The sequence below is a fragment of the Orbicella faveolata genome, unplaced genomic scaffold (genome assembly GCF_042242905.1).
Source record: "Orbicella faveolata isolate gen_17 unplaced genomic scaffold, um_ofav_v1 contig_1, whole genome shotgun sequence".
Classification (NCBI taxonomy): domain Eukaryota; kingdom Metazoa; phylum Cnidaria; class Anthozoa; order Scleractinia; family Merulinidae; genus Orbicella; species Orbicella faveolata.
In genome coordinates, this window is record NW_028301536.1 from 20064701 (window position 1) to 20082642 (window position 17942).

At 38.6% G+C, this 17942-nt stretch overlaps 1 protein-coding gene across 1 annotated transcript; it reads left to right on the plus strand.

Moving 5' to 3' along the window:
- The first annotated feature begins 182 nt into the window (after positions 1 to 182).
- Positions 183 to 16992, plus strand: LOC110048612 (signal recognition particle subunit SRP72-like). The gene is made up of 21 exons (XM_020754381.2): positions 183 to 327; positions 397 to 511; positions 1556 to 1685; positions 2782 to 2847; positions 3287 to 3364; positions 4014 to 4125; positions 4851 to 4882; positions 5298 to 5422; positions 7365 to 7422; positions 7591 to 7722; positions 8080 to 8208; positions 8955 to 9027; positions 12367 to 12431; positions 13137 to 13232; positions 13303 to 13412; positions 13871 to 13948; positions 14268 to 14420; positions 14912 to 14955; positions 15610 to 15723; positions 16027 to 16063; positions 16763 to 16992. The coding sequence occupies exons 1-21, from the start codon at positions 228 to 230 to the stop codon at positions 16920 to 16922; spliced, it is 2007 nt and encodes a 668-aa protein (XP_020610040.2). The 5' UTR covers positions 183 to 227; the 3' UTR covers positions 16923 to 16992.
- Positions 16993 to 17942: the final 950 nt, after the last annotated feature.

Below are 17942 nucleotides of genomic sequence, written 5' to 3' on the forward strand. Positions count from 1 at the left end.
AGTGATTGAGCATTTGTTTCATTCCATTGTGTAGCACTGTAACTGAAAAAAAAAATGGTAGAAAAAAATTGATACAGGGGGTTTCGTCGCCTGAGTCTTAGACGGTCCAGACGGTGCCAAGGGTTTTGGGGAATGGATGTGATTTTTACACGACGTAATATACGACCTCCACTTTTACGCTGTGTGTAAATACAGTCGGCCCAGTTTCATTTTCAAGAAGAGCAAAGATGGCCGCCACGTCTCCTTCTATACCACAGCTTTTCACTGAATTAGATAGATTTGCAAAGGACGGAAATTATGCCAAAGCTCAGAAAATCGCTAACAAGAGTAAGAGAAGACATTTAATCATTCTGGTAGATGATTTGTTTCAGTTAACCGTAAGCTTTTTCTGTTTAGTTCTACAAGAAAAACCTGACGACAAGGAAGCATTTCATAGTAAGGTGATCGCTCTCATTCATCAGTCATTCTTTCGGGAAGCTGTCGATGTAATCAACTCAGCGCCGAAGAAAGGGTAAGCATAAGATATTTTTGTGTTTCATTTGTTATTATGAAGGAGAAACAACTGCAGAAACTTCGTTCAAATGGTGATTAAACAGTACAACCCCATTCTTTGTGTGAAGTTCTCCGCATAAGCCAGCTTTATACTTTCAGTAGGTTTGATGGTTCTGGCATCGAAGGGTTAACTAGAGATCAACCAATAGTTATTTTTGGGAAGTAAACAAGCATTAAAGTAGTGAAAAGCTTACTCCAAGAATCTAGCCAATCTGATCATATATATCTCTCCAGAGCCTCCTTTTTGTTGTGCCAAGGCCCTGCTGACTAAGAGGGGCAGGCGGCTCTGAGAACAAGAATGCAACATTTTTTCCTGAATCTTCCACTTATACTATCTAGAAAAACATTTAAACTATAACATTTGTTACTCTTTGAGTTCTCTCAAATGCAGAGCTATGTGGACATTTCCATGCACATGTCCTGTTTAAGGTTATTCCACTGAAATAGAACCTGCACTGAGATTTTAGCAAAACTTTGCCTATTGATTGTTTATATTATAGGAACTTAAATTTTAAAATAAAAATGAGGGCTCCTCATGTTCGTTTAGGAGCAACAGCACCTTGTTTATACCCATATAAATCCTTATAATAGCACCATGATTGTAGTCGCAATTGCTTGCTAAATTCACGTTTCCGACGATTGCTTTTTGTTCTACACTGAGAATTGGGCCATATTTATTTTACACAGAGAAGTTTATTACTCAATTCAAAACAACAGAAAAAAATGATAGATCACCATACTTGTTTGCGAGAAAATGACGATTTACCTCTATGGCGAGGTCTAGCTGTAAAGAAAAAGCCGCCATTTTTTAATGCGTGCGCACTAATCATGCGTGAAATTATGCGCAGTAGGGATGCGCAATGCAATACTGGGGAATAACCTTAAATACATTATTTTAATGATTACCCACAACAATTCTGTTTTAGGTATATTTTGTTCTTAATTTCATGAACAATCCTTGAACAAAAAAGAATTAAAATATATTGTTTTTAATATCACACAGGATTGAAATTGACCTTCATTTTGAAAAGGCTTATTGTCTTTATCGCCTCAATAAAACTCAGGAGGCCTTGGACATTCTTAATGCCATTGCTGAGCCATTACAACATGAAAAAGAACTGAAGGCCCAAGTGGTAAGAAGACTAATACATTATTTTAACAGGGCTTTTCAGGTTCAAAACAAAATTAGTCTGAGTTTGTAGACTTCTCTTGTCAAGCTATTTTTTAGCAGGCTAAAAAAGAAGCTATCAGTATTAATAGCTAATTTCAGCAATACAGTAAACACCTGTACATAAGAACAAATGGATTAAGAATATCAGGTTGAAATTTGGCCGATAAAGCACCATATATGTAAGAACCAGTTCAACCTGATAAACAAAACATGGTCTTATATAATAAGGGAGAGGGTGTTGGGATAAGAAATAATAATAATAACAGTAAATAAAAATAAGAATGATAATGATAATAAAATATGTGAACTAAAGCTCTAATAACATGTTATCTGTAGTATTTCTGAAACAAAGTTTAAGAACATATTAAGAACATCTTCAGGCTGATTTCTCACTAAGCACCTGAGAAATAAGATCCACCCGATAAAAAAGTACTAGATCAGCCTGAACCCCGAAATTATGTGTTCTTATGAAAAGTGAACTGATCAACATGACATGAGCGTGAGAAAAAGAAAAAATCTGAGTCCCTGACAGGAATTGAACCCATGACCTCCCGAGCACCAGGCGGGCACTCTATTCACTGAGTCACGAGAACTCATGGAGAGCAAAGTGATTTAACTAAGTTCAGTTAAATGACCTTGCTCTCCATGAGTTCTCATAGCTCAGTGGATAGAGCACCCACCTGGTGTTCGGGAGGTCATGGGTTCAATTCCTGTTGGGGACTCAGATTTTTTCCTTGCCCCACACTTGTGTCATGTTGATCAGTTCACTTTTCACATTTCATTACTGAGCTTAAAATTCACCACCTTTATTCACTTATCATGTTTTCTTATACGTGGATGTTTGCTGTATTGCTTCCAGACCAGCATATAACACAGAAGTTGCATTCTATGGACTGCTCTCAGTGTTTAAAGATAAATTTAAATAGTCTGGCTTTCCTTTCACTGTTTACACATACTTTGTGGTAATATTTGAGCGCTAAATCAAATACTTGACCATGAATGGGTTCCTGATTATTTGTCATCAGTGTCATTGTTTTTGTTGTGATTTATTTTTTCAGCTGTATCGACTTGAGGACTACAGGGCATGTCTAGATCTATACAGAGACTTGATCAAGAATTCTCAGGTAATCAGTGTCATTTCACTCACCCTGAATAGCTTTCCTATGAAAAATAGTTGTTCTTGTGACATTTAAAATATGCTGGACCCATGCATACATGTATTAACATAGATATAAATTTTGGCTTGTAATTTATTATTAGAATTAAAAATAAAGAATTGGTTCATGTGTATCTATGGTGATCAATACCTTCATTCTGCTTATAACCTTCAAGGCTGTGGTCTAAAAAGAATTACAAGGAGCCCAAAGGTTTCTAACCATGAAATCCTGGGTGTCCCCAGCACTTTAAGGCTTATATGAAAAAAAGCTGTCAAAAGTAAGTTGCCTGTGGCACCCAGGTGCTTCTAGAGCACAGCCCTGGCCTTTACAGCTGACCTAGCATTTATTGGTATTGTGAAGAGAAAAAAGGTGCTGATCCATTTAATTTTCTGCTTGATTTTTATAGGATGATTATGGAGATGAACGAGAAACCAACCTTGCTGCTGTTATTGCTGCTGCTTCTCAGTGGGGCAGACTTAAGATGGTATAACTCACATTGCAGATTGTGTTGAGTATCATAAAATTTTGTCATTGGCCTGGGCCAGTAGCTATCAGTAGGCATGCAAGTTAAAACATTTATTTGGTCAGTATTTAGTGGTATAATTGTACTATGTGATGTAGCTGTTCCCCTTAGCCATGTTATCCAAACTTTAGCAAGTCCTCCAATAAATACTTTCTTCAATCGCTACTTTTTTGGATTTCCCAATATGCCCCCACTCATGCAGCCATCGACATGTACATAAACATGTATACCTTTCAACTGACCTATATGAACATTGTATATTAATTAACATCTGATAACTAAAGGTAAAAGTTCCTAGACTGTATTTACTACATCATTATAGACATAAATCAGGGCTCGAAAACAGTGCTGTCCGGTCATCAGGAACAAGTGTCAAGCAAGTAACTCCTCATTCTCACTTGCCCGATGGGTAAGGGCCCGGTCAAGCCATCTGGCAACTAAAAAAAAAAACAAAGTAAGCTAAGACTTGCCCAGGGTAAGTAAAATTAATTTTGAGAGCTGCTTGTCTGAAGGGCAGGCTGGCATTCAAGTTTCTTTCAATTGAAACCCTGATAAACATCACTGGTTTGTTCATTTGGATTCTGGCTGATCTAGAACTTGTATTATACAGGATGACCCTGGTTTGAGAGAACACACTTACGAGCTGTGCTATAACTCAGCATGTCTTTCTCTGGGTCAGAGTGATGTTGAAGTTGCTCAACAAAAACTAAGGAGAGCAGAAGGTAAACTTACAAATTCATCTTTATGCAATATTCTCAATGTTCATATTATGCACATTCTTTATACATGTTTCGGTCATACATGCAAAGGCAATAATAGTATATTGCCTGTCTACAGATTTTACATTGTGAGAAATAACACTCTGCCATTAGACACCAAGTTTATGAAATTATCCGCAACTAATTTTACTAATTTTTAGACATCACGTCCAAGCACTAAAATGACTTAGGCTGTTTAAAACCTTTTTGTCAGGAAGATCTTGTTTGCCTTGAAACATTTCCAGAATCACAACTCAGACAGATCCATGGTTTGCTTTGTTTTAACAGCCTCTCCAGACTTGGATAAAACATGAAATAAACATCTGCTTTGCACACTTTTTACTTTATGCATAGCATACCTCTGGATTGAGTCATTCAGTCAGGGATTAATTATTGTGTATGCAAATTGCATAATTAATATCTGACCAAGTTATTAATATGCAGCCAATAGACCTTTCCCGCATTCCGCTTCAGTGCTTTCGAACAATAGTACCAGAGCAAGGTTGGGGTGAACATTTTCGTACATTTCTTGTAATTTTGTCCACCCTGACCTCGACTTGGTGCCACTGTTTGTTGGAATGCAGGAAAGGTCTATTAACGATTTGAAAGGACACAATCGTGTCCTGTAATGTAATGAAAATTATTTTCATCACTGTTTTGATCTAAAGTATGACTTTGTGCTTTTTCAGAGCTTTGCCAGAGAAGCCTTCAAAATGATCCTGTAAGTGTTCTTTATTGGTGTTTTTAGCAACAACAGCAGCATTCTGTTTGAATTTCAGGCTGAAGCTACAGTTTGACTTGAGATGTTACTTAAGATGGATTCCGCTCAAAGTTTGAGCAATAAGTGCAAAAATGTTTTACAATAAATGTACTCATTGCACAGTAACTTTATAAATTCTATTTGAAAAATCTCACTTTAATTCACTCCTCTGAGTGACCCTGTGATTAAATTCTCAAGCATTCTCAAGAAACTCAATGTGAAACCTCATAGGAGCAAGTGTTGAGTTTTATCCTCATGTTGCAATTAAGTTTAGTTTGGAAGCATAACTGCTCTAAAATATTGAGAGACATATAGTTCCTATTTTGGCTCTGTACAGAAGAACAATAATGACAGGAAAACTTGTTTACTACTTCAGGATGTAGCAGAAGAAGAGATTGAATCTGAGATGGGTGTTGTCAGGACTCAGCTTGCCTACACTTACCAACTGCAAGGGAAGAATGACGATGCACAGAAGCTTTATAATCAAGTTCTCAAATGCAAGTATGTAAATGTTCTTCCTAACTCAATGATAACAAAGTTACTTTGAGTTCATCCATACAGCAGTTAGTTGTATACAGCATGTCAGAGAACATGTTGTCAGGGCTGTGCTCTAGAAGTGCCCAGGTACCACAACTGACTAACTTTTGACTTTCGACTGGAAAAACTCACTTTTTTCATATAAGCTTAAGCACTGGGCACCCAGGATTTCATGGTTAGGAACCTTTGGGCTCCTCAAGAGTTTTCATAGACCATAGCCTTGGTTGTTGTATCAGATTTGAAGTCTAACTTAAGGTTACAGTTATTACCTTCTTAAGGTATGGTTACAGTATACCTTCGGGTCAGCAATTTTCTTCAAATTTGGATTTTTGGGTCAAAATAGTGGTCGAAGAATAATCTTTAATTTCTAAAAAAAATTTTTGAAAAAGGCTAAATATTGGCGGAGAAATGGCAGTTTTATGTTTTCACCGAGAGTAAAAGTTTACCTCTTGATTGACAGCCCTACAGCGCGTATGCAATCAACTGAGACGATTTTCGCGGGAATTACCTACATGGATGTCACGAATTGACTACTCAGTTGATCAGCATTGTTGTTCTGACTAACCAGCATCTTTGGTATTAGGCGTGTCTCTATTAAGTTATAAGTAAACATAGACCATGTTTAAACCATGGACCAGTTCAAAAAAGCGAAAACAGCGAAGAACGAATGAAAATACATCAATGAGTGAAGAAGCGAAAGTTCGCCACGCAGATGAAGCTATAGTTATCGTAAACGGCGGGCAAATATTCGTGGTAAGAGAAAAGAAAGGTTCTGTAAAAATTTCGGAACTTGACAGCAATAACAGGGATGCTGACAGAGACTCTTCTGATGAGTCCGATATCGACGAATCGTCGGACTCATTGAGACCATTTGAAATATTATCCATGCACAGTTGCCCACACACAGTTGCTCTCCGTGCTTTCTTTTGTTTGTTTCCTTCGCTCAGCCACTCTAGCGTTCGTATCCTTTTTAGTCTTCTCCATTTTCCCAGACCAGCTTCAAGAAAAAACGAGCTACAGAAAAATTATCTCTCTGCCTTCGGTTCCTTGAGCGCATTGCGAAACACAAGAGTTTTTTAGAGATTCGCGCGTAAATTTCACCAGGAGGTTAACGGTAGTAAACTTTCCCTGCACTGATTGGCTTAGTTATCTGAGAACCCAGTTGAAGGCGTTTGTGGGCGGAGTTTGTTTGCGAAGCAGAAAATTTTTCTTAGCGCTGTTTTCTCGAATAAATTTTTTCACTGGAAGCAGACACTTTAAAGAGTTATAACTCAAAGGGAATTTGTTCAATTGCTCTTAAATTTGGACAGTGGCTAGTTTAACATATAAACTACAAAAGTGTGTCTGGGAATTGTTAATTTCGAAATACTTTTTCTTCGAGAGCGATTTTTGTACGATCACTCCACATTTTTTTAATCCTATTTCGAAAATGTTCTGTAACTTTTTACTGCAATTGAATATGCCAAAACGCAGACACGTTTTTTAAGCGCTTTGGGCCCTGAAACTGAGGAAAAAATTAAATTGGCGAAAAACGAAATTCGCTTTGACTTGTAGCTTTCGAAAGGTGATTCGGGCGCTCGCATTTAGTGGTCGTGAAAAATTCGACAATTCATTTTCTTTCAAAATTCTTGGTATAGTTTGATAGCCAGCCCCATAAGCTTTAATTTGATATGGGGGTTTAGGTATCTACAGCTTAAACTGCACGCGCTACATCGCTTGCGTGCAAGACACCCCTGAAGGTATACTGTAACCTTAAGTGTCATAATATTCTATTACAACCCAGATACAAATTCTTTAAATGACTGAACAAATGCCTACTCATATACAGATGTATTTTCAGGCCTTTTTCCAGCCAAAAACTCAGAGCAAAGCAAACTAAATGTTCATCGTTCTTTGTTTGTAACAGGCCTAATGACCTTGCCTTAGCAGCTGTTGCTTCCAATAATGTCATCACTCTCAACAAGGTAAGCTGTGTGTATACTAAAATGCTACCATTGACAGTGATGGGCATGGCATTTCTTGTGAAGTATCAAATGACATGTTATGTACCTGTAGTTGCCAATGCTGTGTTAAAAAAATTGTTACTGACTGCAGAGGAATTTGATCATGGTGTGTTTGGATAAAAATCCTAGGACCGTGATGTGTTTGACTCAAAAAAGAAAGTTAAAGCAACAACTGCAGATGGACTTGAGCACAAACTGACTGGAACTCAACAGCGAACCATGGCATTTAACAGATGCCTTCTGCTCTTCTACACAAATCAGGTGATTTAAGTGAAACAGTCTGTCATAATTTTGACTGTGATACCTAGACTCGGTAATGCAATGCATCATCTGACAATGCTGCACATAAGTCTCCTTTGCAGGTGTTATTTGGCCTGTGGTTGCCTTGGATATGCTTCTGCCCCACAGATGGCTTAATTATCAGCCACTGTTGAGGGAAATGAACAGACCTTTACCCCTCCCCAAATTCAAGAGAGTGGCAGAAATCAAACCCATGGAGAAGTGTACTACATTCAGTCCACCTAGTTTTTGCAAAGATGACTAGCAAGGCTTAAGGCAGATTGTAAATCTGTTTTTTTTTTTTGTTTTTTTTGTTTTCATTCTTTTTTCAATAAACAGCTTGAAGCTTGTCGCAGCCTGATATCTACCCTGGAAACAAAATACCCTGAGAGCGATTTTCCTTGCCTGATGAGAGCTTCACTCCTCCATCGAGAGAAACATTCTGATAAAGCAGTTGAGCTGCTCAAGGTATGTGCAATACTTTTTATAACACTCGTAAAAGCTTTTATTTCAAATTGACATTTCAATATCAGAGTTCCCTTAAGCGTTTGGTGTCCTCTATGCAGACATTTTTTTGGCAGACAGTGGAAGAGCGTTATTCTCACAGTGCCTCTCTCCACCAAGGTGTATAAATGGATACCAGTTTATTAATGCTGGTGGGTAACCATGCGATGGACTAGCATCCTATCCAGGGGGAAGTAGAAATACTCCTTGTCGCTTCATGTTACGGAAAGCAGAGATACATGTATAAGTGCCGCCCTGATGGGCCACTAAAATGGCTCATATACAGACTTTATCTTGCCATAGCCTGCATGTAGACTTCTAAGTTATTTCCTTTTACTTGGAAAAAGTGACTTTTTCCATGTGAAAGGAAGAAGAAAACAACGGCATGCATGTTAGTCACATTATTGCACAATCTTTCTTGGCTGACATATTTTGTGTGTAATCAAAAGAGCATAACTGTGTAGGATCTGACTTGTCCCCAGTCGTCTTCATACAACAAGCGGAACAGCACAAGGGAGAAGTGCAAGGTTGGGGAGCAAGTGGTATTTCCCTACCCATGTCACTCTACACTCTACACTCCCACCTCAACTCATATGCGCACTGTATCAAGTTGTGTGAAAATGACTGGGGATGAGTCACCTGTAGGATATTTCCTGTAGATTGTTGGTTTCTGGAGGCAATCTTTTATCATTTGTATGATTGCTTTGTAGAATTATGCAGGCTCTCATGATAACACTGCTATGAATGTTAAACTCACACTGGTGCAGCTGTATTTGGCACAAGGTTGGTAGTTTGGTTTGTCTTTGTGTAGGTTATTCCACTGTAAGGACCACATAAAAACATTACAAAAGAGAAAGCGTTTGCTTGACAAGGTTATAGTATACTGTGTGCACTGTCAGCGTACATTGTTACAGCATAATTGAATTATGCAGTGATAAAGTTACTGTTACTGTTACACATGTTCATGAAATTTTCAGATGTTGAAGAGAACTTACATGTACAGGTCAATAATTATTTCAATCAATAACTTCAGTATTATTGATATCTGAATACTGAATACAAGTAGCCCTCCTATCAGAGAGAAATTTGAGTGCAAAGTTTGAGTGAGTTGAATTATTGATTTACATGCTCTAATCTGCTTGTCTTTGCCATCAGATGCTGACTAATTCTGTTCGCTCATACTTGGTGTTCAAATGACTATCCTTGATGGGTGTGGCTATTTAGTGAATTTCTTCCCGGTCCTTCGTTCATTTTGTACTCAGTATTATTGATAGCTGAAAACAAGCAGTTCCCCTTTTGTAGAATCTGAATGCAAAGTTTGTGATAGTAGAAGTATTCATTTACATGTTCTAGTCTGCTTGTCGCGGTTTCAATCAGATGATGACTCATTCTGTTCACGTGTGCTTTGTGTTCAAATGACTGTCTTTGATGGTGTGGGCTATTAAAGGAGCTACATCACCGTTTGCGCATCTTGAAAAGTTTAGCCTAAATTTTTCAAGTTCGTCGTTTGTAATCTGTGCTAATCTTCTCCATTCTTAACCATCCTTGTTCCCTTATGGTTTATTAATATCTCCTTGGTGTTTTTCTATCTTACTAAACTATTGTCTTTTTTTGTTGTCCATTGCCAAAGTAACTTAAAATACCGTGACCAAGCTCCTTTTAGGACGGTGCCTACTTTTGTTAGTGCGCACACGTTCTGCGCATCACGCAAGCCATGGTTTAAGCGCCGCGCGCGCACTGGGGTTGACATTGACGCAATCAACCACGCTACCAAGTACACGACTAAAATGAAAGCAAAATTCTCACTCTGACCAAATCAAGTTTAATGAACTTGTACTTAAACCAGGAACACTAGAATAGCAGCACATCGCTAACCTCTAACTGTTAACGTCTTCCAGCTGAAAAACTAGCTGTTATCAGTCGAAAATTATACTGAAATCCAACTGTAAACATGTACCTGCAGATGGCATAGTGCGCGTGCAAAACATGTGCGAGATACGCAAATGTCTTACTTACTGGGGAGGTGACAGGAAAAAATGTAACGGGCACCGTAAAGTTTTCAAAAAAGATGAATAACTTTAAAAAACGCATGGTTACCCCTACATTCTATGTCATGAAATGGAAGTGGCAGGCCTATTCAACACGTGATTAGTTTCTGGTTGTGAGCAAAAGGTATTTAGACTGTATTTTAGCTGAACCAGAGGAAGGCTGTCAGAGACGCTAAAAGCGCTGTTGCAACGATTTTGTGGTTAAAAACATGCCAAAAATGGTTTTTATGTCACCATTTGCCATGTAGTTTAAAGATCTTTTTAAATGTGTCTGCTTTTCTGTATGTAAAGGCGAATTCTAAGGAAATCTGTGCAGAAATACGCTTTCCTTGTTTTTCAGAAAAATGCTGATGTCAGCATTTTTGTTGAGACTCAAGGCTAATTATCTCGAAAAAATACGTGGCTACCCCCATTTTTGAGTTATTTTTTTGTAAAAAATACCTCTTAGTCGGCGCGTCGGGTATGTTATTGACGGGTCAATGGATGAGTGAGTGAGTGAGTGATGTATGTATATCACACCAATCAGATTGGATCTACTAAAAACAGCCAATCAAATTTCTTGCTGTAAAGGTAAACGGTATGTGAGAAGATTTGATCCCGATACAGTTCAGAACGGCCATATTTATTCTTCTATAAAAGAGGAGGAAGTGTTCATATATAGGGGTACTTCGACATTTTCTGTGGGTTAGGCTGAGGATTTTAGTTATGAACGAGATGAGCCTTGAGGTTTGAAACAGTTCGTGAGTTAGTAGTATGCAAATGGCCGAGATATTTTCATTTTTAGTTACAAAGGTAACTTGATACTTTTGTTTTTCACAAGGAGTAAATTCAATTAGAGATCATGAATCATCGCTTCTAGTTCTTAGGACATGTTTTAGAGGAGACGAGACTATTTATATTTGAAACAGTTCTAACGTTTACGATAGTAAGTACAGGTAACTATTGTTTTGTTCTTGGTGCATGCAAATATAACGAGATACTTTCATTTTTTATTTACAAAGGGTAATTTGACACTCTTGTTTTTCACAAGGGAGTAAATTCAATTAGAGCGGATGAATCGTCACCACTCTTTCCCACGAGATGTATTGCTATCTTTAGTTACAAATGGTAACTTAACACTTTTGTTTTTTATATGGGAGTAAATTCAATTAGAACTGACAAGTTATCGGCTATTATATCCAGCATATTAAACAAAAGAGAAGCTTTCATTTCTGGACGGTCTTTACTTCTCTGCAGTAGCAGTTTAATAGTTTTATTTGATGACATTCATTTCAGTCCGATATTTTTAAAGGTAAAAAGTATGAAAACTGCTCAAATGTTCTTTGAAGACTGCGTGGTACCAAGTTAAAGTGTAATTTAATTAAATCAGACTTTCAAAGTGTCAGAGTGGTTTTTTTCTCTTTCTTTCTATTTTCGGTGAAGTGTTGTGTTGTCTGAAAAGGGTAAACTTACGACTCGTATAAAATGCGAAAAGGTCTCTTAATTAACTTGAATATTTTTGAGCAAAAATATCGCTTGGTGGTTGGAAGGGCTATGTGATCGGTGAGTGAGGAAGTTATGCATGTGCGCGTGTCACACCAATTACAGTGTGGGTTGTATCAAAGAACGAATCAAATTGCCTGTTAGAAAATAAGATGGTATCTACATTAATCTGGAGACGTGTCAGATTACTGTAGTTTGTTCAGTCAAACATTTTATGGCTTACTATTTAGCTATCTTACCATGACCGATGTAACATCGCATGTACATCATAAATTCCCAGTGTCTTTCCTGCTGTACATCGCAACCAAAAAAACTTGTCAAATTAACCAAATCATTACTGTAAACAGCTCCATGAATGCTCTTATCTCCGTCACTTTACAAAAAAAAATAACTCTTGCACACCTTGCGTGCCTATGTTTCTTTTTGGATTCCAATAGCCCTTGGAAAGATCTACTTTTTCCGCGTGTTCCTAACCTGGCGCAAAAACCTTTGTATTTACTAGGCACCGTCCTTAAGTGAGTTCTTTCATGGTCCTTCATTCATTACTTGAAACTGTACTGTACTCTGAGTTTCTGATCTTGTCATCATATAGGAAACATTCGCAGTGCCTGTACCACACTACGCTCAATTAAAGACCTGGCATACAAACCAGGCGTGGTAAGTTATTATATAAAGTAAGGTTTGCAATTATGACACAACTTACTATAAACAGTTGCTAGCAAATGTTCAGAAAAAAATGAGAGTTTTCAAATATCAGTTAAATCTTTAACGATAGTGAATACGTGCGGGATACGTGATGCGTCAATGTTTTTCATGACTTTTTTTTGTTAGGTTTCATGTTTTTTATTTCTACATATTTAGGTATCCTATCTTGGATGGGGTCCCAGGACTCTTTCATAGACCTCTTAATGGCTTATGTTATAGATTCTTTTTCTCACCTTTTTTCACATATATAGACGTACTTTTTACATATTTTGCCATTAAATTGTAATAAATAAATACAATAAGTACCACTGCAAGTGGTGTGAAGCCATTTGAATCACTACCTTCTGTTGTCAACTTAGATGTGTGTTAGTTGTTAGCTTAAATGTACTAGATCATTTGGCAATGGTGTTGGTCAGGGCGAACAGCACAACAGAGTTATTATACTTAGTAGTATTTGAATCAATTGACACTTTCATATTTTTTACACAAAACTAAACTTAGGAACTGCTTTTTTCGGATTCAGGTTCGATTCTGGGAGGGAAAGAGTGATCTGCGTATTTTTAAGTGGCAAGAGCCTGTTCTCCATTCTCTCCACTGACCATCAACAAACCATCCAAACTTCATCTGAGCATATCGTTTGTGTTATCTCATGATCAGGTGTCTGCTCTGGTGACGTTATACTCCCATCTTGGTGACGTCAATACTGCTGTTGAAGTGCTTGATGACGCTGTGGAACATGCGCAGAAGAACAAGGTCAGTAGGTTTGACTCGTACACCCTCCCGTTGGAAATTGTCCTAATTTGAAGCCCCATTTCTGTTGCAGGAACTCATGCGACAGTCTGAAGTACTTTCATTGATGAGAGAAAATGTGGCGTATAAATTGCAACACGGCAAAGCCAAAGAGGCGGTGGATATGCTGGAGAAACTACACAAGTACGTGAAATTCCTTGTCTTTTACACTGAGGAGGGATGTAGTGCTTGTGCATCGTATGAATTATCCCTATTTACTCAGCGCTGTCGTGCGCATTGTCAGTTCTTTTATTTGGAGTTACTAAGTCTAACAATGCTGTGGAGACGTGGTGGCCTCACGGTTAGTGCGCTCGCTTCCGGATCGAGCGGTCGGTGTTCGAGCCCTGACTGGGGACATTATGTTGTGTTCTTGGGCAAGACACTTTACTCTCACAATGCCTCTGTCCACCCAGGTGTATAAATGGAACTCAATGCTGGGGGTAACCCTGCGATGGACTAGCATCCTATCCAGGGGAAGTAGAAATACTCCTGGTCGCTTCATGCTACAGAAACCAGGATAAGCTCCAGCCTGATGGGCTACTTGGCTCGTATGCAGACTACCTACAAATAATGCTTGTCTTCTATTTGCTTTTTTTTCTCAGGGAAGATCCACGAGATGTGAAAACATTAGCTCAACTTATCAAGGCGTATTCTCGTTTAAATCTAAAGAAAGCAGAGCAGTATCCTTTTCTTATATTATTACGTTAAAGTAACCTCAACCCGTCACCCTTTTTTCGGCGGGAAATAGACCACGGCCACGCTTTTTGCAAGTGTAGCCGTTAAGCGACCATGCTGGCGTGATAACTATCACAGTGCTCACGTCTACTAACGCTTTATAGTGATTGGACAGTAAGGATCGAAAACCTCTGAATGCACCTTTGAGGCAATTCATTTTCCCCATTGCTCACACTTGAAATTAAACGATTTTTAATCCGAAATTAACCACAAACTCTCAAAAGGTTATTGCTTTGCTTTGCCTTAACTGTAGTTATCACACAGCTACAGCGAAAAACTTGCACCGCTAGACACGACTTCCCAGAGTACACCTGTAGCCGTGGATGAATTGGAGATGTCCCTCAGTACCATGGGATCGCGATATGGTCGAGCAAAAGTTAAGCAAGAGGGTGGCGATACAGAAATGGAACATTTGACGTTAGTAGTAACGATTATTAGCAGAATAAAAAAACACTAAATTAATATCAGTCTCTAAAATTTTTCATTCTTGTGGCATGGACCAGAGGTGACAGCCAGAGAGCCAAACTTAAAGTTACGTACGGTATCTGACCAATCACAATAGACACTAACGATGCAATGAACCAATCAAAACTCGAGTCCGAATAAAACTGCAACCGGCGCCAAGCGCGGGAAATCGCGCATAAGCAGCGCTTTCCCTGGTGTCCGCTTCACCCCTGATTGGTTGAAAAAACAGCAAGTTTGCAGTGATTGGTCGGACCATGTTGAAGAAGTTTATGAACCATTTTTCTATGTAGCTTAGACTTAAGTAATCACAATTATCATTTTGAAAGTTAAGTGAAAAGTTTTTTCCATCCTCGTTTCCATGGTCTCTGTTCTTCAGGAATGAGGTTGAGTTTAATTTCATGTAATATGCACGTTTTAACTTTGTGGTTGCTTGCGACTGACAGGAAAGACCTCGTTGTGAAAAGAAGAAAAAGAAAACGAAAAAGAGGTACGTGTAAATACCGATGTTTAGACTAATAGTGAACGAAAGACTTAGTGAACAAGTACCGAATTACTTCATTGTGATTGGCCGAGAGCAGACCAATTTATCCTTAATTTTTAATTTGCACTGCAGTGTAGATAAACACGCGTGCAAGCGTTGGTAATATCTAAGTCATCAAGGTAATCGTATGAATGCAACTGGTAATGATTTACACTACAAGTGATATTGAAAGAGTCTCCTCGTAGTGTAAATCATTAATAACAATTGCATTTATACGATTACCTATACAGGCGAAATCCCGTCTCCGAGAATTGGCCGAGTACAAGATTTTTCTCACTGAAGTCGCTAGTTAACAGGAGGTAGCCCTATTACATCATGCTGACATGCTTAGTATTTTTAGAGTTTACGTCCTTTATTGGAAAGCAAAAAGCCGGCGCCCCAATGAACTTTATTCAACCTGTTCAACCTGTTCAACCTGTTCGCTCCTCGAGGACTGTAGCGCGTCTACTGCTGCTCTGTGCTTTGACGACGATTTGCCAAATATGGCACTTGTTTCCCAGATGAACTGGAAAATATTTGTTTTGCAGTCCTCGTGTGTGTGATTTTAATTTGTTATCTCATTAACTATGCTCATAATGTGACTTTGTTTGATTTATTCAGGTAAACTGCCGAAGAACTACAATAGCGAAGTCGATCCAGACCCCGAGCGGTGGATACCGAAAAGAGAGCGAACTTACTATAAAGGCAAGAGACAGAAGAAGGGTGCTGCAGTAGGTGGGTATCAATACTGCCGTAGGGCCGGTTTAGTGCTAACATGGGCCACGTACAACAAGCCCTTGTAGTACCTTGAAGTAAAGGACCTTGTAGTAAAGATCTCTCATCACTCACGCGACTCTCTTTTAAGATCTCTCGCATTCCCGTTGTAGGTTATTAATATGGTAAAAGTATGTAACAAAACAGCAACGTACTCGCTGACTCACTCACAGTCTCAGTCAGAAAATGTCCGCTTGTGGCCAGGGTTTTGAATATTTCGAATGTATTAGATCTTATTAACAATTTGTGTTTATTTCATTACAGGTAAAGGAACACAAGGTGCTGCTGCCCCAACAGAGGCGTAAGTGTAATAGCACTCGCCTAAACAATCCTTAGTCGAGCAATAAGCAAAATGTTCGCGCGAACTTTTTATTTAACCACAGAATAAGGGATATGTTATTATGCTATTATCCAATTTTCTAGTATTTCGGCTTCTAGTTTTTGAAATACATCCTGCATCATCCGAAAATCGTACCGATTGCATAAGCCACGTGCGAATGACGAAAACAAATATGAATCTACAGTGCAGTACTGGCTTATTTTGAGCGTTCTCTTGACTTAATATGGTAAAATGGCATAACAGTGGAACATCCGATACTATCAGCACTCGTTGAAATACGTGCTAGGGTCGGGGTTTGGGATAAATTGATAGCTGAAAACTGGTCAAAATTTAATGACGTTTTTTAAAACCGATAGCAATGTTTATATATGGATATCTGCAATACTGACTTATTGCTGGAACATAAGTTGAAATGTTAACTGATTGCTTCGAAATCATCGGAAATGTGAAAGGTTCTTAGTTCTTGACGACACGAAGCTTGACGAGTAAGCTTATTTTAAACAGGGCAAGAGAGAAAAATACAAAGCTAACAATACCTCTCTTTATTATATTTAGAAACTTCATGTAAACTTGTAGACTAAATGAGTTAGTTTTAGTATTCAGTTGAACAACCTGCGGCATTTCTAACAAATGTCTTATTTTCTATTTTGCGTTCCGTAGGTCGTCCAGCCCTAAAACACCCGGCAGTCCCAAGCCCGCATCCCCGCCGGGTACACCCTCAGCAGGGGGAAGTTCCGCCAGTGTGGTACCACCCCGGCAACAACAGCCACAGGCCGCCAAAAAGAAACAGCGACCCAAGAAGAAGAAAGGAGGCTGGTGAAGAGATCAGTGTTTGCAATCCTTGTAACAGACTGATTAGTCTTGCAATAAACAATCGGAATTTCAGCAGATCTTTTTGTTTAGCTTTTAACTTGAGACCCATAATTAATAATAAGTCCATCACTTGTTTTTCATTCTAAGCAACGACAGCATTCCAGACGAACTGATAAAGATAACTTCCGAAAGTGCGCCATGAGGACAACGCAAAGTAGATGTTTAAATTCAGACAAAACATTCTTGTAAAATGACAAGTATTGAAACAACTCAAACGGTGTCATTGTGTGAACCCAATTACCTAGCTTGACAGAGTTGATTCTCGGCTGATAGAAAATACAGCCAATCAGAATACAGAAAGGCCATACAGAAATACTGGACGGTATTACACCCAACCCTCCCAGCGTGCACTGCGCGTATGTCGCATTGATTGTGTTGGCCACTGTATTTTCTATTTAAAGAATAGAGAGTTTCTGTCGTGGAACTATGAACTTTTTTAGATGAAAGCCGTGAAAGCCAAACGTAAAATTTGAAAAAGAAAACAGACAAAAACCCTCTTAATGTAAATTCAATTTGTTTATTTTCTATAAGCCCGCTTGTTTACAGAAATATTTTCACGGACGAGTACTATCCATCCGGGTATTTTCCTCGGACGGGTACTATGGGCTGATAGTGTCTCTCCGCAGATGAACACTATCGCGTCACGTGATCAGTTTAAACCATTAAGAATCGGAGAAAATTTAGTGGTGAACTATAAGGCATGGTATAAAATAGTTGTGCAGCGCTTTCGAGTGGTGTGCCATGGATTATATTCCACTTGTCACTTGTATTTTCTTGATATAGACACTCGCCGATACCAAGAAATTGCACGTGACTCGTGGGATATATTCCATGGTATGCCACACTTGAAGTGTTTACTAAAATACGTCGACCTCTCGCCCTCTTTTTCAATAAGCGATGGTCAACCTGACTACGCCTTGTTGACTATTCGCTCATAGAAAACTCAAGCTCGCTGTCTGATTGTTGA

Coding starts and splice junctions, on each gene's coding strand:
- LOC110048612 (XM_020754381.2), top strand. CDS start 228: ATGGCCGCCACGTCTCCTTCTATACCACAGCTTTTCACTGAATTAGAT. Junction 7,423..7,590: donor ATGTCATCACTCTCAACAAG/GTAAGCTGTGTG, acceptor TAAAAATCCTAG/GACCGTGATGTGTTTGACTC. Junction 15,724..16,026: donor GAAGAAGGGTGCTGCAGTAG/GTGGGTATCAAT, acceptor ATTTCATTACAG/GTAAAGGAACACAAGGTGCT.